Raw genomic sequence first — 25,098 nt, 5'->3', positions numbered from 1 at the left:
GTAAACTTTTCATTTGTGAGTGAATACTTCATGAGTGTAACTCTGAGAGGGTTGTCTTGAGGGATAGTAAAACTTCCTAACTTGGCCGAGTGGAGTTTGGGGCAAGGAGAAGGTGAACCTTCCTTTGTACACAAGAGTAATTGTAATTCATCAACTTGAAGAAGTTTGTTTGAATTAATCTACAAGTTCAAGAGGAGTTGGGTAGTTAATTGGTTTACAATTCTTTCCTTTTTATTTACTTATTGTTACGTTTGTGATCTTTACATTGCTTATCTCTTCTACTTCTCTCAAGTGATTTTGTTCATTCATTAATTGATTCATTGTGTGATCATTTAGAAAAGAAGGTAAATTTAATATTGAGCAAAAAGTGCCGATAACTTAATTAGGTTTTTAATCATCCTAATTCACCCCCTCTTAGGTTGTCTTCGATCCTTACAATTGGTATCAAATCTTGGTCTCCTTGAGATTAAACTCAATACTTAGGAGTAAAGATGACAACCAATAATGCCATGTTTTTGGAAGGAAAATCTGTGATTAGACCACCTATGTTTAATAGGTCGAATTATGTGAGTTGAAAAGAAAGAATGATTATCTTTTTGTAATCGATTGATATTAAATTGTGGTTTATTATTAGTGAAGGTCCATATGATGCCTCTCTTATAGATGAAAATACTCATAGATCTATACCAAAAACTAGAAATGAATTGACTGCTGTGGATAGAGTTCATCTCACCTTAAATGCGAAAGCCATGAATGTGTTATATTGTGCTTTAAATTCAAATGAATCCATTAGGATCAAAGGGTGTAAGTCTGCTAAAGAAATCTGGGACAAACTTAGAGAAGTCTATGAAGGAAGTGAGAATGTGAGAGAACAAAAGAAGTATATTCTGGTTATCAAGTATGAATCGTTCAAGATGGAATCTCATGAAAATATTAATAAGATGTATTGTAGATTCAATGACCTCATTAAGGATTTAGAGGTGCTGGAAAAGGAATACTTTCTAGGCGAGAAAAATAGAAAAATTTTGAATGCTTTATCAAAGGATTGGGAGAGTAAAGTGATTGCCATTGAAGAAGGTAAAGATCTAAATTCCTTACTTATTGAATCTCTTATTAATTCTCTAATCTCTTATGAATTGAAACTTAAGTCCAAAATGCAAGTGGAAGAGGATGCGAAAGTAAGAAGGAGCATTGCTTAAAAGGCATCTCAAGATGAAGATAATTCTGCCTACCTAGATGAAGAAGATGCGGAAGCTGATGATAGTGATCTAACTCTCATCACAAAAAATTTCAAGAGAATCCTTAACAAACGAAAGTTCAGAAAAGGAGAAAACAGCAACTCATTCCCAAATCAGTTCAGCAATACAAGAAACAAAGGGAAACAAGAGTTTAATAAAAAGTAAATTGATAATTGCTTTGAATGCGGCCAACCTGGGCACTACGTGAGTGAGTGTCCAATGAAGAAGAGAAAAGCTGAAAGAAAATCAAGATTCAACAACTTTCAATTCACATGGAATGAGTGCAACTTCGATTGTGAAATTGAAAAAGAAGAAGAATCTGCTTAATTGGCTTTCATGGCCATTGGAGATGATGAGGTAACAACTTGTAACTCTCAATTTGATAGTGATGATGTAATGGATGATGATCTTGAATCTTCCATTAAAAAATTGCATGATAGTTTGAAAGAATCTTATGTTAAAAACAAGGAATTGAAACACTAAATTAATTTTCTTCTTCAAGACAATACAGCATTTTTCAAGAAAACAAGAAGCTGAAAATTGAAAATGATTTCTTGAAAAAGAATGAGATTGATTTACAAAATAAGTTTGATAGAAAAATAAGGTCTTGTGAAATGTTCAAAGAGAAACAAGATGATCTGAAAAAAGAATGCATAATTTAAATGAATTACTCCAATATAAGAAACAAATCTGCTTTCAAGAAAATGGAACAAAACCTCATTTTGGCACTTATGAGAAGAAGATAAATTCTGCTGCAAATGATTTTGCTGTTTATAAGAGAAAACAAGTAAGATTTATTAAACCTGTTCATATAAATAGCTTTTTGATTATGTGTAATTTTTGTTTTCAAAAAGGTCACATGAAAAGTGATTGCTATATGAGAAAGAACATAAGAAAATACATGAAATGCATGTGGATAATTAGACATGATACTAACTCTCAAGAACCCAAAAATTTTTTGGTACCATATATTAGTTCTTGAACTCTTGAGTAGGTGAATTTGATGAACATTATTAAGGAATCAAAATGGTTCATAGACAGTGAATGTTTAAGACACATGACTGATGATCTATTACAATGCATCAAAACTCAAGTCAAAATCTTGTGGCAAGTGATATTTGGAGATGACATGAAAACTAAAACAATTGGAATAGGAGATATTGGTAAGATTGGTGAGATTATTGTTCATAATGTTCTTTTGTAATTTTCTTTTGATATCTCTGATACTTTGAACTGAGTTTTCCTTGATATTTTTGGATATTACAGAATTTTTACGATGACAAAAAGGGGAAGAAAAGAATAATGCTGATCTAATGATGCTGATCTAATGATGATTTGCTTTGAAAATTATTTTGATTGTTATTTCTCTGTTTGGTATCAATTTTCTATTTTTTGGCTGATGATTGCTGAATGTTAGTATATTGATAATTGCTGAATTCTGGTGCCATTTTTCTGTTTTTGTTTGGAATATTGGATTCTCTGTTATTGTTGCCGGATTATGGTTGCTATTTTTTATTCTCATCTTATGATGACAAAAAAAAGGGAGAAATGGATGCAATGAGTAAGGGGGAGCTTATGCTCAATCTTTTTTCTTTCTTCCATCTATTATTTTGTCATCATCAAAAAATGGGAGAATATTGATCTTAGTCCCTAACTTTTGATATTTACAAAATAAATGGATGATACTAATATCTCTTCAAGATATGCTTTCAGTTATGAAGCAAATCAGATTCAAAGATCAAGTGCAATTGAAAGAAACAAAAGTTGTTGAAAGCTATCGGATGCTTGTGAAGACAGGATCGGACGTCCGATAATCATTGCGCAATTTCGGACGCATGAAAAACTCCATCACCGGACGTCCGAAGGAAATAATAATTCCCCTAAGTCACTGAGTTCGATCGAACGCAAGCATCGGACGTCCGATAGAATTCTTCAAACTCTTTGTCTGCTATCGGACGGAAGTATCGGACGTCCAATAGGATCCTTCAAATTCGATGAAAGCTGTCGGACGCTCACAAGGACAATACCGGACGTCCGATAGAATTAAAAAAAATTTCTCAAACTCACTACCTGCTGTCAGACGCAAAAAACAGGAGTACCGGACGTCCGATACTCCAACGGCTAGTTGACTGTTCAGCTACTTTCTATCTGTTGGAAGCATTAATGAAGCACTTTCTTGGTCTCCTATAAATAGAGTATGGTCAGAATTTTCAAATAATTTTTGCACATTGAAGATACAAAAGATCTAAAATAGTTTTAGTGAGAAAACACTCTCTACGGAAGATTTGTAATTTTAGTGGTGTGAGGTTCATTGTAAACTTTTCATTTGTGAGTGAATACTTCATGAGTGTAGCTCTGTGAGGGTTGTCTTAAGGGATAGTAAAACTTCCTAATTTGATCGAGTGGAGTTCGGGGCAAGGAGGAGGTGAACCTTCCTTTGTACACAAGAGTGATTGTAATTCATCAATTTGAAGAAACTTGTTTGAATTAATCTACACGCTCAAGAGGAGTTGGGTAGTTAATTGGTTTGCAATTCTTTCCTTTTTATTTACTTATTGTTACGTTTGTGATTTTTACATTGCTTATCTCTTCTACTTCTCTCAAGTGATTTTGTTCATTCATTAATTGATTCATTCTGTGAGCACTTAGAAAAGAAGATAAATTTAATATTAAGCAAAAAGTGTCCATAACTTAATTAGTTTTTTAATCAACCTAATTCACCCCCTCTTAGGTTGTCTTCGATCCTTACAAGAATTGCTGCTAACCTAAACATTCTTATCGGTATAGGCATAATAACTCCCTGATATGCCCTTTTGTAACTCTCCAATAAGTAATAGTCATCAACAAACTAGTATGAGTTCTTACGATTTTGAATGAGACTAGCACATACATGAACACATGGTATTCTAGCCATTTCCCATTTATGGCAGGTGCAAATCCGTTCATTTGCATTAACAACAAATGTTCCACTGATATTGCTCACCTTATACGCTAGCTTATTAGTAACTATTGTATCAAACTCAACCACTTTCTTTTTCCTCTCTTCAAGTTTCTGAGCAATTCTTGGACAAATATGAGATTTTACCTTAGATATCCACTCTTTCTTTTCTTGAAATATACACATTATTTGTCTCCTAATGGTTTCAAACATGGTTAGCACAGGTTCATGCCTAGCATCCTTAATGTACTAGTAAAACTCCCACATATATTGTTGCTCAAAAAATCACACTTAGACCTCTGATAAGTGTATATTTTGTGTGTTTTATTATTTAGTTTTGGTGTGTTTTATTTAATTTTATAGCTAATTAACTACGTTTCGAGTGAAGTTATGCATTTTGTGATTTAAGTGTCAAAAATTACATTTCTATGAATTTTAATGGTGAAACTTCAAGTTTTTATAGGTTTAATACTTCAATCATCAAATGAAGTGCATTGAAAAGATATTTGGATAATTGTTGATGATTTGAAGTGATTTAAAGAAAACATGAAATGCAAAATGTTCAAAAGATAAAATGCAAGTTAAGACAGCTTTGATACCTTTTGGTATTTTGGGTATATTTTAAACTATACGCATTGGATTGAAGTGATTCTTAAATGATCTTAAAGTTATGAGATAGATCTACATTTCTTGTGAGACCTCAAAGTCCGATTTAGTTGTTTTCATTTTCAAAATGTCGAAATACAAAAGTGCGATTTTGTTGTCAAAAGTTGAAATAGGGGATTGACCAATCGAGGTATTTTGGTCATTTCTCGACCTATAGAGCTCCAAATTGGATGATTCTAGAGGCATTGGAAATCTAACTCAAAGCACTACAACTTTCATGTTTTACAAAAGAGTTAGTTCAACCTCCATCATTGAGAAAAATCAGTGGAAGTTGGTACAAAAAATAGAGCAAGAATGAAGATTGACCAGAAATGAGCAAACCTAGAAAAAAAGGCAAAACGTGGGTCAATACGCGATCTCAGGTCGCATTTTCGAGGTCATGTATTCTTCAATTGTGGCTGCAATTTGTTCTCTATTCACACAAGTTTTTTGACCAATTTTTCTGCAAGAAATCCGGTTGGATATAAGCAAGCAAGTATAGAATCTTGTAAAAACAACTTTTATGAGTTTCAAGAGACAAAAATGCCAACTAGAAACAACTCATTTGGACCTTGAATTCTCTATAAATAGAGACCTTTGGAGAGCATTTTTAATAACTTTGGAAGGCTAGAGAAACTCCACAAAAACATAATTTTCACTAGAATTTTCTTAGTTCATTAATTTAGGTAGATTAACATAGTATAATTAGAGTAGTTTATCCTTTTTGTACTTGTAGCTAAACTTGGATGAAAATTAAGGAGCAAGATGTAGAGTTTGATCTCATGTGACAGGGGTGATATTTCTTTTACTACTTTCTCTCTTGTATTTGAATTCATGTTTAGTTATAATATAAGTTTGGATCTTGTTTTCATCTTTGTCATGTTTTGCTAAAGTTTATGCCTAGAGTTATGGATGAACTTTCTATATATTGTTAGTGATATTTACTTGATTACTTAATGATGTTATTTTGAGCAAATTATTTATCACTTTTACTTTTCTAATCATGATTAACCGGCATTTAGTTGTGATAATCTTAAGGTGTTAAGATTGCAATAAAAAGTTGAAATTTAACACTAGTTTAAGGAAGTGATAAACCTAAGGAGTACACTCACGAGAGTAGAAGTGCACCTATGTGGCTTTAGTGACTTGATTCATGTAATTTCATAGAAGAAATGAATTTGTAGTTTGTAGACAAAGAAAATTTATTTAATTTATTTAGTCAAGATTAAATGAATTGAATTGATCTTGATTAAATTAAATTAAATTTGATAGAAGTCCATTATGTTTTGGATTGGCAAATTGGGCCAATATTATATGGGCTATTAAATCAAATTAAATCCATAATGTCCGCTTAAGTTGGAGTGAATTAATTGATTTATTAATTCACAATGGACTATTTGGGTTGGCCCATTATTTAAGCCCAAGTTAAATGGATTTCTTGGGTAACAAGTGATCCAAAAAGCAGGAAGATTCTGAGAGTTTTCTTGAAGACCTAGCCTACATATTTTGGCTATAAATAGAGGTCTTCCCCCAAGGCAAAGAGAGAGAAAAATTCCTAACATTCGGAGAAACTCTGTCAAATGCCCTCAAGAGCTTTCTTCCTCAAATCCAAGTTCAAATCAAGTCAAACAAACCCTCCTGCTATCGGTGTTGAAGACTCGAAGTTCCAAGTGTTTGACGCCATCATCAAATCAATCGTTTTCTACGCCGAAATTGTAGGAAACACCCTTTCGATTGGAGAACAAGTCTTTTTGGCCCTTCAATTGAAGCTATTCAAAGAAAAGAATCAGGGGATTAATTTCTTTGATTCAAGAATTTTCAGAGATTGTAACCCGCTTATTATTTGATTTAATAAATTTGATATTTGTGCAAGTTTTCTTGTCTTTTATTTCAGGCAACAAAATTTGTGCTTACAAATCTCTGGCACGCCCAGTGGGACAATCTCTGCCTCTCATCTCTTTTCTTCCAACAACTTACCAGTTTCAAAATTCGATGGAGTTCAAGAAGGTGAACTTTTCTCTTGAAGGCTTAGTTGCTGATGTCTCAACCACTCAAGGGACGCAGTATACTGCACCTCTGACAAGGAGTAAGGCCAAGAAGTTAGCAGAGAAGGCTAAGGCGAACGTTGTGACTGAAGAAGCAAATCTCGAGATGCTTCCTAACAAGAAAGGAGCCCATGATGAATCCATTGGTAGCCCAAGTGATTCTGCTAGCTCTGTGGTGATGCCCGTCATGATGACCAATACCACAACTGTGGAAGACCAGATCTCGAATCTAGCCAAAATTGTCGAAGGGCTAGTAGTGCATGCGCAAAGTCAAGATGCCAAGATAGTCAAATTAATGGATATGCTGGAAAATATAGGCGAAAATAGCCTTAGTATGTCCAAACAGAAATTCAAAGTGCAAGATGAAGGGGACTCGTCATCAAGGGAGAAGGAGAAAGAGGATGCGAAGTCACAAGCCGCGAAGGAATTTTCAATCTCCCCTGATGGCACCATTCATGTTGATAATCTGAAGGAATTTATCGAAGGTACAATCAAGGACAAGATTGGTGGAGGTGTCAAGTCATATAGTGGTTACACCAAACCTTACACCGCTAGAGTGGAAAGTTTGAAAATGCCTGTGGGGTATCAACCTCCAAAATTTCAACAATTTGATGGTAAGGGCAATCCTAAGCAACATATAGCACACTTCGTGGAAACTTGTAACAATGCGGGCACTGATGGTGACTTGCTCGTTAAGCAGTTTGTTCGCTCGCTGAAGGGTAATGCCTTTGATTGGTACACGGATCTGGAGTCTGGAACCATTGACAGTTGGGAGCAGCTAGAGCATGAATTCCTTAGTCGCTTCTATTGCACAAAGAGAACTGTCAGCATGACTGAACTCTCTAATACACGTCAATGGAAGAGTGAACCTGTCATTGATTTTATCGACCGTTGGAGGAATCTAAGCTTAAATTGCAAAGATCGAATTTCTGAATCTTCCGCGATCGAGATGTGCATTCAAGGTATGCACTAGGGACTCAGATACATCTTACAAGGTGTACAACCAGAAACATTTGATGAATTGTCCACAAAAACCCATAAGTTGGAGATTAATCTTGATGGACAAGAACCGCCAGTTCCTGACCCTTACAAGGCCAAAGAGAGACAAGAAGCGAGGAAAGGGGGCAAGCCACCATTTAAAAATGAAAAGAAGGAGGCTATGGCTACAAGTGTAACGCCCTTTAAGGTTGTTCCCAAAACTGTTAGGAGAGAAGACAGCAAGATCAATGCACATCAAGAACAAGGAAAGAGGAAACCAACTCTCAAGGAGATGCAAGACAAAGAATACCCTTTTCTTGATTCTGACGTCCCTGGTATGTTTGACGATCTGTTAAATATAAACTTGATCACGCTTCCTGAGATGAAGCGACCTGATGAGGCCAGGAACACTGACGATCCAAACTACTGCAAGTATCACCGATTGGTTGGGCATCCCATTCAAAAATGCTTTGTCTTCAAAGACAAAGTAATGGAGTTGGCAAGACAGGGAAAAATTCTCCTTGAGGAAGACAAGGCGAGTGTGAATCAAACGTCCATTGGTTCCTGCAGTCCATGGAGGATAAAAGGGTCATGGTACCTGTATTGCCGACAACTCAATTTGGATCACTTGACCCTATAGAAATCAAACAAGAAAGTGCTCTTTCAACTCTTCAGGAACATGTATATGAAGATGAAAAGGCGCTACAGCCTGATGTGGATGATGAAGGGTGGACTCCAGTCACGTGAAGAAGGAGGCGAAAGTCTTGTCCATCTAGTAGGGCGAGCAAGGTCTTAACAAGAAGTATGGTGATTTGCAAGGGAAAAGAGAAAAACGTAAAGAAAACTAATGATTGTCATAATCTTCAAGGAGGCCGAATCTTCAAGCAAAAGTCGCGAACTCCTATTACTTTAAAAGAATTTTTGCCAAAGGAATTCTTTGATGTTGATGTGGTCGCAAGTCACACAACGCGAGTGGATCATATCGAGGAACAAAAAGATAATACTTGCGAATCTCTCTGTGAGATGGCCCGTGCATCCACCGGCAATGAAGAAGGTCGTGTGCCTACCAGCAATGAAGAGGTGAACGTCACAAGTATCACTTTTACTAATGAAGACTTGTTGCTTGGGTCAACACCGCATAACCGTCCTTTGTTTGTGACTGGTTATGCAAAAGAGCAAAAAGTGAATAGAATGTTGATAGATGGAGGTTCCGCAGTCAATATTCTCCCTTTAAAAACTCTGAAGGAGCTTGGTATCCCGGTTGATGAACTCTCCAATAGCCGACTGATGATTCAAGGCTTCAATCAAGGAGGGCAAAGAGCTCTTGGGTCACTAAATTTGGAGATAGTCATTGATGACATGACGTCCAGAGCACTATTGTATATGATAGATGCTAAAACAACATACAATGTATGTTGGGAAGGCCCTGGATTCATGAAAATGGAGTTGTACGTTCAACTCTTCATCAATGCTTCAAGTACTGTCAAAACGGGGTGGCAAGAAGTGTGAAAGCTGATGATAATCCTTTCACTGAGGCGGAAGCATATATCGCCGATGCCAAATTTTACATCAAAAGGCACATTGCGAAGGATAAAACTGAACAATCTCTATCTGGGGATAAAATCCAGAACCCCGGATCTCCAAATGCAAAAGGGGAGAAAGTGATGACTTCGAAATCAAAAGAGGAAGTTCATGAAGAAACTGATGTTTCATTGCCAAACAATGAATCAGTTGTCTTTCGCTGCCCTCCCAAATCAAGAATGGAACAGGGACAGTCACCTGCAATTCAGCATGAAACTCTAAAGGATTTGACTCTTCCGGTAGCTCATCTTGATACAAAAAAGGCGTCATCTTCTCAACTTAAAAGGTCTAACTTTTTAAGCAAAGAATCTGAAGTTGAACAAGACACCATAGCAAAGTCAAGAACTAAAGAAGGTTTTGATCCTATCGCTTATAAGCTTCTCGCTAAGGATGGATACGATCTCAAAGAATCTGCGGTGTTAAATGTTCTATCTCGTCAATCTACTAGTGACATGATTCATGGGTTGAATTCTACCCAAAAGATGTTGAAGGAAAAGGGATACGCCGTTGAAAATCCCAAATTTGGCCTTGGCTACTCCTCTCCTACACCAATCCGCATCAAGATCAATAGAGTTAGTAGCCAATATATTGCTATAGAGGATGAGTCTTCTCAAATAGTTGGTAAATCTCAAACTTTTCACGAAAAGAAAAATAAAATTCCACGGGTATCTGTTTTTAAGAGATTAGGACCACAAAAAAGACAAAAATCTCAAAACTCTCATAAGAGTAAAGGAAAAATGGCAAAGTCATTGCAAAGTCTTGAAGAACCTTCTGATTGTCCTCATAAATTTGGTAACATCATTCCTTCGAGAATGAGAAGATGCACAGATCTTGTAATAAAGTGTGGGACTGAATTGAGGGTCAGGGAGCATACCGTGGTGTACACAAGACCAAAAGAGGATGATGAAGAGAGTATTGCTTCATGCAACCATATAACCATAATTGACGGTGACTCGCCTGAAGAAGAAGAAGATGCTGAAGACGCTCCACCTGAATTGGAGGAAGGTGTTAAGGCTACTGTGGATGATCTAAAGGAGATCAATCTTGGTACTTCAGAGGACCCACATCCAATATACATAAGTGCTTCACTGAGTCCTGACGAAGAGAAGGCATATGTTGAACTCTTGCGGGAGTATCAAGATGTTTTTGCATGGACTTATAAAGAAATGCCGGGTTTAAATCCAAAAGTGGCCGTCCACCATTTGGCTGTTAAAAAGGGAGTTCGGCCTGTGAAACAAGCACAACGGCGATTTAGACCTGATTTGATTCCGTTAATCGAAATGGAAGTCAATAAACTAATTGAAACCGGGTTTATTCGTGAAGTTAAATATCCCGCATGGATTTCGAGTATCGTGCCTGTGCGAAAGAAGAATGGACAAATCCGCATCTGTGTCGATTTCAGGGATGTTAACAATGCTTGTCCCAAAGATGACTTCCCTTTACCAATCACTGAACTTATGATTGATACAACTACTGGGCATGAAGTTCTGTCGTTTATGAATGGCTCTTCTGGATATAATCAAATTCGATTGGCACCTGAGGATGAGGAGCTCACTGCATTTCGTACTCCTAAGGGTATTTATTGTTATAAAGTAATGCCCTTTGGTCTCAAAAATGCTGGAGCCACATATCAAAGAGCAATGCAAAGTATCTTTGACGACATGCTTCATAAAAATATCGAGTGTTATGTGGATGATTTAGTTGTTAAATCAAAGAAAAGAAGTAATCACTTGGAGGACTTGAGACAAGTATTTGATCGATTGAGAAGGTATCAACTCAAAATGAACCCTCTCAAGTGTGCATTTGGAGTCACGTCGGGGAAATTTCTTGGTTTTGTGGTTCGCCATCGAGGTATTGAAATTGATCAGGCCAAAATTGATGCTATATTGAGGATGCCTGAACCTCGTGACATTCATGAATTGAAAAGTCTTCAAGGGCGATTAGCTTATCTGCGGAGATTTATCTCAAATTTAGCAGGAAGGTGTCAGCCATTTAGTCGCTTGATGAAGAAAGATATGTCATTTCAATGAGATGAGGCATGTAGTAATGCATTCAATAGCATTAAGTCTTATCTTATGAAAGCACCTGTGTTGGCTGCACCTATTCATGGAAAGCCCTTACTCCTTTATGTTGCTGCCCAAGAACGATCGATGGGGGCATTGCTCGCTCAAGAAAATAATGAAGGAAAGGAGGTTGCCCTTTATTATTTAAGCAGAATGATGACCCCCAACGAACTAAATTACTCGCCAATTGAAAAGTTGTGCTTAGCCCTTATTTTTGCAATACAGAAGTTAAAGCATTACTTTCAAGCGCATAGTGTGAGGCTCATTTCCAGGGCGAATCCCATAAAATATGTGATGAGTAGACCAGTGCTGTCCGACCGTCTAGCTAGATGGTATCTTCAACTACAACAGTTTGAAATTATTTATGTGTCTCAAAAAGCTGTGAAGGGACAAGTTCTGGCAGATTTTCTTGCTGATCACCCGATACCTGCTGAATGGGAACTAAGTGATGACTTACCGGATGAGAATGTACTCCTTATCGAGATTCGTCCACCATGGAAGATGTATTTTGATGGTGCGGCTCATCGTCATGGAGCTGGAGCAGGGATTGTATTCGTGACTCCTGATGGAGGGATATTGCTATACTCCTTTACTCTAAGTCATCATTGTTCAAACAATGTCGCTGAGTACCAAGTTCTCATACTCGGACTTGAAATAGCTGTTGATATGGAACAGTTGGACATTCAAATCTATTGTGACTCTCAATTAGTGGTTAACCAACTCTTGGGAAGTTATGAAGTCAAAAAGTCCGAGTTAATTCCGTATCACAAATATGCAACGCAACTAATGAGGCGGCTTGGAGGTGCAAGTATTAAGCATGTTCCTAGAAGGGAAAATAAGCAAACTGATGCATTAGCTGCGCTAGCCTCTTCACTTACCATGCCGGATCATGAGATACAAGTCCGTGTGTGCCGAAAGTGGGTAGTTCCATCACTGATTGATGATGAAAATATTGAAGGAGGCGACGCTCATGTGGTCTCAACCTATGAAATTGACAAAGAAGATTGGAGACAACCCCTCGTTGATTATCTCAAGTATCAAAAATTACCCGAGGAGCAACGTAGAAGAACTGACATTCGTCGTCGAGCCCCTCGTTTTATCTTGTACAAGGACACGCTGTACCGAAGATCGTTTGAAGGTGTATTGTTGCGCTGTCTGAGCGAAGACGAGGCATATCGGGCGATGCACGAGGCACATTCTGGAATATGTGGAACACATCAATCCGGTCCCAAGTTACATTTTCGGATTAAAAGGATGGGCTACTATTGGCCTACTATGGTCAAAGATTGCATAGAATATGCTCAAAAATGTCAAGCTTGCCAGTTTCATGCAAATTACATTCATCAACCACCCGAGCCGTTACACCCAACCGTTGCTTTTTGGCCTTTTGATGCTTGGGGCCTTGATGTTGTGGGGCCATTACCAAAATCGTTCGGTCAACACTTATATATACTGGCTGCGACCGACTACTTTTCTAAGTGGGCTGAAGCCATACCGCTAAAACAAGTTAGAAAGGAAGATGTGGTGAATTTTATTCGTATGAATATTATTTACCGTTATGGAGTTTCCCGGTACATTATCACTGATAATGGAAAATCCTTCTCCAATGGCTTGATGGATAAGTTATGTGAGAAATTTAATCTCAAGCAATGCAAGTCCTCCATGTATAATGCCCCCGCCAATGGTCTCGCAGAGGCATTCAACAAAACTTTATGTAACTTGTTGAAGAAAGTGGTGGCAAAGTCAAAGAAGGATTGGCACGAAAGGATAGGCGAAACTCTTTGGGCCTATCGCACCACATACCGAACTCCGACGCAAGCCACACCATATACCTTGGTCTATGGTGTAGAAGCTGTTCTGCCCCTTGAGCAACAAATTTCTTCTTTGAGAATTGCTATCCAAGAAGGGCTCACGGAGGAAGAAAATATTCGCCTGCGCCTTGAAGAATTGGAAGCTTTGGATGAAAAGAGATTGGAGGCCCAACAAAATCTGGAGTGCTATCAAGCCCGTCTCTCTAGAGCTTTTAATAAGAAAGTTCGACGTCGCTCCTTTCAAGTCGGGGACATGGTAGTTGCCGTTCGAAGGCCAATAGTTATGACTCATCGCACTAAAGACAAATTCGTCTCTAAATGGGATGGGCCGTACATTGTTCGAGAAGTCTACACGAATGGTGCGTACAAATTGGTGGACAAAGATGGCGTGAAAGTTGGTCCTATAAATGAAAAATTCATGAAGCTATACATGCCATAAAAAAAAAAAAAGTGAAGTACTCCATGACGCATGAGTCTAAACTGCATGTTGCTCCAAACCCGCATGAGCTAAAACTGTGGACAACAACCACCAATAGTGTAGCATGTGGTTAAACTGCTGAAATACTCCACCAAATCTAAGGTGGTAAACAAAAGGATACTCCATGACGCATGAGTCTAAACTGCATGTTGCTCCAAACCCGCATGAGCTAAAACTGTGGACAACAACCACCAATAGTGTAGCATGTGGTTAAACTGCTGAAACACTCCACCAAATCTAAGGTGATAAACAAAAGGATACTCCTAACCCGCAAGAGTTTAAACTGTGAATGGTAGGAACTACGTGTGACTTGATTCTCTGTTGGGATACGTAGGCAACTTAGAGGGCAACTTCTAAGTTCAGTTACAATCTTATAAAACTAAATCCTTTGTCCGGATGATTATTTTGTTAAAAAAAAAAAAAACGGTTCTCTTTAAGCCAGTTCGAATTATTTTGTGACATATACTTGAAAGTGTATTATTCAGATTACTAAATTATTTGGATAATTACCTTTTCAAGTGTGATCAAAATTATGCAAAGATGGAATTGTTTGTATTGCAGTTAATAGCTTAAAATGGTGGCTATTGAAAAAAATAAGGAAAAACGGGGACGTCTGTAAGGATGTGGAAAACAAGAGAGCAAGTTTCATTATGAAATGTTTATGCTCATAGCTACACGTTTTGAGCAGGTAACAAAAGATGAAATTTGAAACAAAGAAACAGATTGCAACTATTCCTAGAATTCAAATGACGATAGCTCCTTTCGGTTGCTTTCAAGTAATGCTTGCATCTTGTCAAAAGTTTGACTCTCCTCAGCAAGTAGGGGCGGGGAATTCTCAATCTTTCGAACTTCATTTTGTAAGTCGACCATCACGCCTTGCACTCGGGTAAGCTCATCTTGCTCTTCTCGTAGCCGTGAAAGTGTCTCCTTCCTGTGAGTATCCAAGAACTCAAGCCGCTTCCTCAACTCGACTTCCTCGCGATCAATCTCCTTAATTTTCAGCATGTGCGTTGAGATCTTTTCCGCTTGTTGTTTCTCCTTACTCTGAGCATCTCTAAGATGTTGGGTGGCAGTAGAAAGCAACTCATTATATGATTCAACTGGAATTTTATTTGAGAGGGAAGATTTCACTGCGACGTAACGAGCTGCATTTGCAAAGAAAGCCTTTAAAAGGCCTTGCAAATTTGAGATATCCGTGGCATTGAAACTTTGTATTTCCTCCATGATTTCGCTTGCTTTCATTTCAAGAGCAGGCATGCGCTCCAAGGCTGTTTGAGATATCATCACCCTCAAGTTATTCCACAACATTTGGATATAGTTTCGACGGCATGTTGAGATCACACTTTGGGGGCAAAATTCAGACACTTGAGGTGCCCTTGGCCACGATGGTGGATCGAAAATTTTAAGTTTCTTTTGGGCCAATGGAGTCATATGTTCCACCTTCTGTGGCGTGATTTGCTGAATCACATTTCCATCCTCTACTGCCTTTTTGGAATTCTCACTAGCACCCATTTGTTGGGTAGAACTGACCACTTGGTTGGCCAAAAGTTCAAATGCAGTGGGTCCTTCAATTGATGCTTGGCTTGGTTCTCCATCATCAATGAAGATCAAGTCTTGATCATCCAACTGTTGGGAAAATGTTATGAGCCAAATCATAGATATGAAATTGACAAGTAAATTTCAAATGCTAAATTAAAGAAGGCAAGGGGGGTCCTTACAATATTGGCATGGCTTATACCAGGCATAGATATATCCGGAATGTCTTTAAAGAGTTCTTTAGGATCTAAACCAATATCATCCAAAGGGAAAGTCATTACCTTGGACTTCTTGCGCTTCCAATGCTGGTCCGTGCTGGTGGATTGTTCATCCTCCTCATCAAAAGGCTCGCTCCTCTTCTTCTCATGTGAATTACAAGAATCATGATCAATGGCTTTCACAATTTTTGAAGGAAGACGAAATGAAGTACCCTTCGAAAATTGTTCATTAGGGGTAAGGTTCTCAAGGGTAGTAACCTTGTTGTTTGAACTCTTCAAAATTTCCTTCTCGTTTCTCACAGTCTTTTGCTTCATCTCAAGACTGTTATCAACTTTGGAAAGATTGTTCAGGTTTGCAAGTTCCTTCCCTTTTGACCTCTTCTGCTCCCCATTTGATTGGATACTCTTAATCAAAGTATCACGCCCTTTGAGGAGGTAATCATCATGTACCGTAGACCACCATGTTTGAAAGCCTGAAGATGTGTGCTTGCTAGCATTCAAGGGATAGCTAGGAAAAAGTATCTTTGACTCTGTTTTACTACGAATGGCAGTGCGCCAGAGTATTCGACTCAAGTCATAATTTGTGGAACGCACATCTGCCCCGAGTTCCTGTGGAGGAACTTGATAAAACCCGAATTGTCGCGCGAATCTATATGGACTATATGGCTCAACAAGGAAATCCCCTTCAGCATGCAAAACTAAGTAATTTGAGCAGGCGCTTACAAAATAACTTAGTTCGAGATTTGCTAGTTTGCCATCGTCAATAAAGAGTTCATTGCGATTCTTCACAAGAGAAGTGATTCCCCAAGTTACTTTATCTCCCTGATGAATGAGGTCGCGAGCACTATTTTCATCAAAGTATCGTGCGCCACCCTCTCCAGAATAGTTGGTCATGGTAGGTCCAGGCATGGTATTTGGAGTCGAATAATGGGTAGAGAAATAACTCGCTAACCAAGCATATACGTAGTGCACCGGAAAAGCCGCACGTGCACATCCTGGGGTAGCTGAGTTTGAAATTTTATCAAGCCCACGGTATATGCTTAGCAGGACAGGAACAGCAAGGCAAGTCTTACGACCGGCAGCCATCATACTAGCCATTTTGAAAGTAGATGGTCTAATATAGTGGGGGTCCTCATCTGGTAAAACAAAGACACAGAGCCAGCAAGATATAAATGCTGCAAGATAACTCTCTTCCCGCAAGTGAAGTTTAACTCCGATGGTATTAAATACACCATTGTCTTGACTTGAAAATTTGCGCGGTTGTCCAATTTCGCCATCCGGATTTTGGGTTGCTTGAGCACGAGATGCCCTCTTTATCCTTCTCTGCTTTGGCTTTGAGTACCTGGTTTTGCCTTTAAACCAGAAATTAATCCACTGGTCAGCAGAAACTCCAGCTTTGTTGGATTCCCCACGTTGGAGATGATGTAAGGCTGCGAACAGATACTCACAACTTTGTGGAATATGCCTTAATTTCTTTTCATTAACCCCAGTTAGCTCCTCCGCGCATGGGATTACCTCTTCATAGATACCCCCGATGATTGGAAGTCCCCCTAACTTGTGCAAGTCCCAAAGTGAAAGAGACAGTTCTCCAACAGATGTATGCAAAGCATTAGTGTCCGGACACCACGCCTCGCAGAATGCTCTAAGTACATGGAGGTTCCTATCATATGTGAAAAGCGAAGCATATAAGGCATCAAACAAGCAATTTTCACGGAGTTCTTGTTTGTTCCTGCTGAGAATATCCTCCAACCACTCCCAATAATTCTCGATGTAACTGAATGCACCACTGAGTCTCAAGGAAGGACCCCAATGTGCATCTCCATCTATGATCCGCCTGCCAAGGGTCTGAAAAGGAGTTGTCCTTGGCTCCTTATCATGAATAAGGGATTTCAAGGAGTGAACCTTCGTGCCATCATCTTGAGGAAGTTCGAGTGACCAATCCTTTAACTCTGGGTACTGGTGAGAAGGCCACTTACCTGAGTAACTTCCTTGTATAGGGGGATGCACTAATAATTTCGTTCCTTTGTCACCGGAGTCACCATCGCTGTCAGTGATAAGGAGATACTTTTCGTTTGAAAAAGCGACTTCCTTGAACACCACCATTGCATCAAAACTAACCTGCAGCAAAAGGAAGAAAAAAGAAAGTTTGGTTAAAATAGCAGGGTTGAAAGTAGTAAAAGACTTCTTGAATTTTGGGTGAGTTTTATTGAAGTGGGTAATTGCATCTCCTTGGTACTCCTCAAGCCATAATATGGCTCTCGTGGGAGTTTGCGGTTGCGCCATCTTCAAATTTCTTGGTTGCACCTTCTTCATATACTCCTCAAGCCATAGCAGGCTCTCGTGGGAGTTTGCGGTTGCGCCTTCTTCAAATTTTGGCTGCGCCATCTCCTTCATGTACTCCTCAGGCCATAATAGGCTCTCGTGGGAGTTTGCGGTTGCGCCTTCTTCAAATTTTGGCTATGCCATCTCCTTCATGTACTCCTCAAGCCATAATCAGGATGTGTCGGGGATCCTTCTTCCATATCACCAAAAAAAAAAAAAAAAAAAAGGAAAAAAAAATCGGCATTGGCAAGTAGTGAAAATCATGAGGCATGTGAGCTACCTTAGCGTTTTGAACTCCAAGAGCTATGGCCCTAAAATTATGGACACAATTGGAACTTCAATTTGCTTCAAACAAGCTATGCCAACGTCAGCTGCAAAAAAAAAAAAAAAAAAAAATCAGCCATAATTTTGTTTAAAAAAAAAAAAAAAAAAAGAAGTGACGTGTGGCATGCAATGGCGGGACAAGTTCTTATGGTGGGCCATGCTTATCTTTAATATCAAGTACGGCATTATTTAGTCACCGGGTGATGTTTCCTTCTTATCACACGAAGTAAAAAAAAAAAAAGTCCATCAAGGGCAAAATTTTGCCTTGCTTCCTAAGAAGGGACATTCAAGAGAAAGACACAGCATGTGGCATGTGTGGTGCCCTAACCAATTAGCATCAGTGGGAAATTGCATGAAAATAACTTCAATTACAATTTAAATGAAGAAACACTGTGGAGTTTACTGCGTGGATCGAGAGGGCTATGGTGTGCAACAATGGAAAGAAAATGGGTATACTTTGCAAAGTAACAAACGAAGTTTGAAGTGGTCGTGGCACTAGGTTCAATAATTAATCGGTGCTCACTAGGTTTTGTTGGAGTTATTTGGCAGATAGTTGGAATACTTGAAGAATGCATGCGATTTTCCAGCAGTAACAACTACACAAAAAAATCAGATTTGCAGCGACAATAAGAACAATAGGAGTTGACAAAAGATTGCGACGCACAATATGTCTATCGAGTTAAAAAAGAAAATCTTAGATCCCTTGATACCATGTGGTGAAAAACACAGCCCATTTAGCAAGCATCACGCGAGTGTTAATTAAAAAAAAAAACTTGAAATCAAGACTCAAAGAAGACTCGACGGTTACCTCGGTGGTGTAAGGAATTGTTCTGGTTTGCTCTCTCCCCACAATGCTGCGGTTTGTTTAGCTGCGCCTGAAGCCGTAAGGGATCTTATTGGTTTCTTTTATAGAGCTCAAACCGTGCAATAAAAAAAAGGAAATCAAAGTCCACTCGGAAGTTGCAGGAATTGAGTACTACGACATTGGTTTCCAAAAGTCATTTAGTTGATAGTTTCCAATTGTCTACAAGTTGATTTTAGCAGTTGTCGGTTTGCTTCCATGGTGCTTGATTGGATGTTCATTCTAGGCGGTGGACTTATTTTGATTGGTACATGGTCTTAGAAATAAGTAAAAGCCAGAAGAAAAGAAGTCACCTACCTTCTAATTCAATTTGGTACCTGCCGAATTGATGCATCATGATGAAAGAATGGAAATGATTGAAAGTAGTATGTTTCTAATTTCGATGGAATCAACCGCAAGTCAAATGGAAAGTGGTCTCATGACTTCTTTAAAAAAAAAAAAAAAAAAAATGAAGCCACAGGCATTATGGTTCTATGTCCAAATCAACTTGGTTGAGTTGCGGAGGCCGACTATAGCAGCGTCCTGAACCCGAATTTGGAGGCTATTAACTTCAAACGACTATTGTGAGGAGAATTGAGAAGTTCCCGATTCAATTTGGGGAGCTTGCTGTATCCGGTATTAAGTGTCAATGTTTGATGTGGTTCCTAATCTTTGCACCTTGTTTTGGTTGTCTAAGGTGTAAGCTCCATAATAATTATTGAATGGGAAGTTTCCACCGAATGATTTGGTGGCCATGTCTAATTGTTGTAGATGTTCAAGCGGTGCCGTGGTCTTAGAGAATTTTCCAAGTGCAAGCTTGAAACCAAGTTGCAATGGAAGTGGTGATACCCAATTGGATGTTTCCATTTCTTGCTTCAACATACTGCCGGTTACCATAAGCATTTGAGTGATTCTGGAAAGTGGAGCATTAGTTATTGTTTTTGGTATCATTTCCGTGAGTCGTTCAACAACTTTTGATTTCCAATGTCTGTGGCTAGTGCTTTGGGACATTTGGAATCCCAAAGATCAATGAGGTAGCCATTGGGATAATGGAATAGGTTTTGGCAATTGCCAAGCCACTGAGGGCCGAGACTAATTGCAATTGAAGCAACAAATTCATTGTGATGGTATAGGGAATGATCCTATGCATTGCACCTCGCCATAGACCTCATATGACACATGGTCCGTGAGACTCTTGATCATAAATATGATCTTGAATTGCATTTATTAATCCAAGCTCAAATTGGCAAATGAATTGGCTTTCTTTTATATTAAAAAAAAAAAGTCATCATCAAATACTTCAAGTCTCAATTTCAATCTTTGACAAGCAAGCTTTCAATTGAGTCTTGAAGTGGGGGCATTTGTAGACAAAGAAAATTTATTTAATTTATTTAGTCAAGATTAAATGAATTGAATTGATCTTGATTAAATTAAATTAAATTTGATAGAAGTCCATTATGTTTTGGATTGGCAAATTGGGCCAATATTATATGGGCTATTAAATCAAATTAAATCCATAATGTCCGCTTAAGTTGGAGTGAATTAATTGATTTATTAATTCACAATGGACTATTTGGGTTGACCCATTATTTAAGCCCAAGTTAAATGGATTTCTTGGGTAACAAGTGATCCAAAAAGCAGGAAGATTCTGAGGGTTTTCTTGAAGACCTAGCCTACATATTTTGGCTATAAATAGAGGTCTTCCCCCAAGGCAAAGAGAGAGAAAAATTCCTAACATTCGGAGAAACTCTGTCAAATGCCCTCAAGAGCTTTCTTCCTCAAATCCAAGTTCAAATCAAGTCAAACAAACCCTCCTGCTATCGGTGTTGAAGACTCGAAGTTCCAAGTGTTTGATGCCATCATCAAATCAATCGTTTTCTACGCCGAAATTGTAGGAAACACCCTTTCGATTGGAGAACAAGTCTTTTCGGCCCTTCAATTGAAGCTATTCGAAGAAAAGAATCAGGGGATTAATTTCTTTGATTCAAGAATTTTCAGAGATTGTAACCCGCTTATTATTTGATTTAATAAATTTGATATTTGTGCAAGTTTTCTTGTCTTTTATTTCAGGCAACAAAATTTGTGCTTACATAGTTAATTTCATAACCACGAGAATAGGTATGGCTTAGTAACAAGTATAGTTGATTCACTATAAGAATAGATTTCACATACATTAAAAAATTACACGCCATAATTAGCCAAGATAATAACATACAAGTAACCGGTAATTTTATTTGTAAGAGTAGTAAGAAAAAAATTTCATATCTCTAATAGATTTCTACTATTATTTGTATTAATTTTATCTCATGTTTATAGTATAAATTTAATTTCTTGCACTTATAATAGTTTAAATAATAAAGAAATTTGAAAACCACCGGTATTTGACAATCTTCCTTGTGGTTCGATTTTTAATACCCTATACTCACTCTTGACTCGTATACTTGTGAAAAATCGCATATGGGATATTTAAAAATTTATAAATGTAAACTTGACTGTGGATGAGTTAATTGTTATATGTATATCCCGCATTCGTCAATCTCAATGAAAATTGTGCCTGGCCCACAGGTTTGCTGGAATGGCTGTCATCCATGCATGTGTCTTAGATGACGCTATTTGCAACTCTCTCATTTTTGTTTCAAATTGGTTTGGCATATAAGCTCTTACAGCTACCCAAATGATGTCCCTCAACTACTTTTCTTTGAATTTCAGTTGGAAATTGGCATATAAATGCCTAACACAAAACCTGTGTTCCACTCCAAGGTACTTATTCTCAATGCAATCAACTAGTCCTTGACAAAGTTCACGTAAACCAATGAATAAGTACATTACCAGTTAGTAAATAAATACAAAATGCAGAAAATAAATTAAAGTAATACTGACATTTTGTCTGTCCGAGAGGATTATCCAACATTTTTCAAATGGAGTGCCAATAGCATCAGTTAAAATATCCAAAAATCAACTGCAGCTGTCTTTGCATTCAGATTCTATAAGAGCCATTGCAATTGAAAAAATTTGGTTTTACTATCTCTAATTTTGACTTCGGCTTGTAATCAAATTATGAAAAACTTTTGTTCATGATTTTAAAATATTAGAAATTGTTCTAATGTGATTAGATAGTTTTTCTATAATTAGAAAAAAAAAACTTCAAGAATTGAAACTTTAAATAGTTTAATATTTGAGCATATAATGATTCATGATTAGAATTAGTCAATACTTTATTATGTTTTCATTTAATATTGGTTATGGATTAAGAACAATGTAATTATGAATGGTTGAATACATATGTGGTTTGGTTTTGGTATTTTTTGAAATAGAACCTGTGTGCCCTGCCTTCTCTAAATACTCCTAATGTAAATGCTCTTCTCATCTTATTCTCCTTGAATGTAACTCAAAATTTCTCTCAATATCATGTAATGTACTATATTAGGGACAGGGAAGGGTAAAGATTTGAAATGTTTAGATTAGATTTGTACTTGTAACGTACAAAGGAGTTGGAGATGACACCAATGCCACCATGGCGGATATACAAAAGACGTACAGGGCATGAAGATGTCATTTTTCCCTTAGTTTGACCATCTAGTTTCCTTTTGGTTCAAGGAAACTAGTCTAGAAATAAAATTCATAATTATCCATGTATAATTGTAGTATGTTTATTTATTTATATTGATGAATGGATATGCATGTTATATACTTGATGAGACCAATTTGGATATATTATGTCTAAAATTCATCTACTCAAATATTAAGTTTGGACACAAGTTGCCTTCCACTGTTATAGTAAAACGTGAGTTTTTGTTCAATGTTACCTTGTTTGCCTTAGTGAAGAGTACTCTATCAAGGATGTATTTTAATATGAGATGAGATCTCGAAACAATAGGTCAGACTTAACTACAACGTATAACTTGTTCGGCTAAGTGAAAGTTGTATGTTGTAGAGGCATAGGTCGGAAAACCCGTAAGATGTCATTGTCAAGAGTTGACAATTCAACTATCTAGAACTTACAATTATTGTAATTGGTAATAAGTACCTACTTCTTGTAGTTATTTTGGCATGTTCGTCTCAGTGAAACTTAAAATAACTAAAATGAGGTTCTAGCTCATTATAAATTTTTGAATTCTTAGTTCCATATTTGAAGGTTATGGAATTGTATTAAAATAGTGGGTACAAAATCAAACTTATTTTTATGTCATTTTTACTTGATTTTATTTTTACATAAATAGCAATTCTCTTTTATCTTTACTACATGTCATAGAAATTATGAGTAATTACATATTATTATCGATATACTTAATATTTCCAATTTCTTGGATTGGCAAAGCAACTGAGAAAAGTTCTCAAATAAATTTGGTTATATTTTTTAAAACCTGAATCATGTAAGATGGGATGCAATTAATAGTAAATGCTTATAGTAAGCATAAAGGAGATAATGATAGTGTATTATAGATGCTCCCTAAATCTTCGATGCTACAAAGAATTCATTTTCTTTCACCATGATTAGACATTTCAAGAGTTGAATGATGGATAATCAAGATTTAAAATATATAAAATCTTTTAACAATAATTCCATCACTAGATGACAAATTCTCTCTAAATAAATATTGATTTATTAGAGAATAATTGGCTATATTGAAAAGGTAGATTAATTAAATTTTGTCATGAACTATAAGTGTTGGCTAAAAGGATATCACTTATCAAAAATTGACAAGGTGAATCAATTATCAAGAGTTAATAAGTTAAAAAATTTTAAAGAATAAGCCTTATAGTGCAAACTTTCATTGCATGGTCTTAACTTGAATAAAATGTAACTTTTTGAAAGTTTCATTTTAAGTTAAGTTTATAACTAAGATTAACTAATATATTTACTTCCAAATTAAGATCCTTGGTAGGAAATACCGCATATTCAATATATTAGGATTTAAAAGAAGTAAATTGAAAAGAAGGATAATAAGTATCTACTTTTATGAAGTAAAAGTTACTTCATTTAATTGTAATGATAAATTATCTTTCTTAATTTTATAGACTTATTTTAGAACTTAATAAGTGCTATTAATTTATAAAACAAAAGAAAGGTCCATTTCTCAATATAATGTTGGACGACTTGGAATCATCTTATCTTTGACATTTATGAATTTAGTCTTATGAATAAAAACACATTTTCAAATTACATGATGATTTAAGTCAATTGATTATGAATCATTTGAGAAATGTGAATCTTATTCACTGATAAAAGACTAAGTTGGTCTTTTATATCTAAAGGTTTAGAAAATTGTTAAAATTCATACATTATGATGTATATGGTAGATTAACGGGTCCGTGTGGATTAGCTATTTTTTGGGTTGTTTTTCAAAAACAGCACTGTAGCATTTTGTTTTTCAAATACAAGTCCGTTTGGATTAGTTGTTTTTGGGATTGTTTTTCAAAAACTATATGAAAAACTTTTACTGTAAATGTTTTATGGATTATTTTTAGATGTATTTTAAAACATATTCGATTATTTTTATAATTTATAATTTTTATATTTTTATAACAATATACATTTATAATACATTTATAAATATTTATATAAAAATATATAAATGTATTATATTATATATAATACATGATATAAATATATTTATAAATGTATAAATGTATATTATTATAAATGTATAAATTATAAATGAATATTATATAAATGTATAAATTATAAATTATAAATTTTATATTTTATATTTTATATTTATATACATTTATGCATTTATAATACATTTATAAATAAATATATTTATATAAATGTATTATATTATATATAATACATAATATAAATATATTTATAAATGTATAAATGTATATTATTATAAATGTATAAATTATAAATGAATATTATATAAATGTATATTATAATTTATAATTTATAATTTTCATATTTATATACATTTATGCATTTATAATACATTTATAAATATTTATAAGTAAATATATTTACATAGTTATAAATAAATATATAAATGTATTATAAATGTATTATATTATATATAATACATAATACAAATATATTTATAAATTTATAAATATATATTCTTATAAATGTGTATAAATTA

The 25,098-nt window shown here is 36.2% G+C and overlaps 1 protein-coding gene across 1 annotated transcript; it reads left to right on the top strand.

Annotated features, from left to right (window-relative positions):
• Positions 1-8,648: 8,648 nt before the first annotated feature.
• On the top strand, positions 8,649-11,455 carry LOC113743818 (uncharacterized). Its single transcript, XM_027271917.1, has 2 exons — positions 8,649-9,254; positions 9,323-11,455. Exons 1-2 carry the CDS (start codon positions 8,649-8,651, stop codon positions 11,453-11,455), a joined length of 2,739 nt encoding a protein of 912 aa, XP_027127718.1.
• Positions 11,456-25,098: the final 13,643 nt, after the last annotated feature.

This window comes from Coffea arabica, chromosome 5e (genome assembly GCF_036785885.1).
Source record: "Coffea arabica cultivar ET-39 chromosome 5e, Coffea Arabica ET-39 HiFi, whole genome shotgun sequence".
NCBI classification, from domain to species: Eukaryota; Viridiplantae; Streptophyta; class Magnoliopsida; order Gentianales; family Rubiaceae; genus Coffea; species Coffea arabica.
The sequence above is the reverse complement of the archived record's forward strand: the minus strand, read 5'-3'. Positions and strand labels throughout refer to the sequence as shown.

Bases quoted from the DNA above. Each gene is read 5' to 3' on its own strand.
- LOC113743818 (XM_027271917.1), top strand. From the start codon at position 8,649: ATGGTGATTTGCAAGGGAAAAGAGAAAAACGTAAAGAAAACTAATGAT. The intron at 9,255-9,322 runs GTATGTTGGGAA...CAATGCTTCAAG, and splicing joins ATGCTAAAACAACATACAAT to TACTGTCAAAACGGGGTGGC.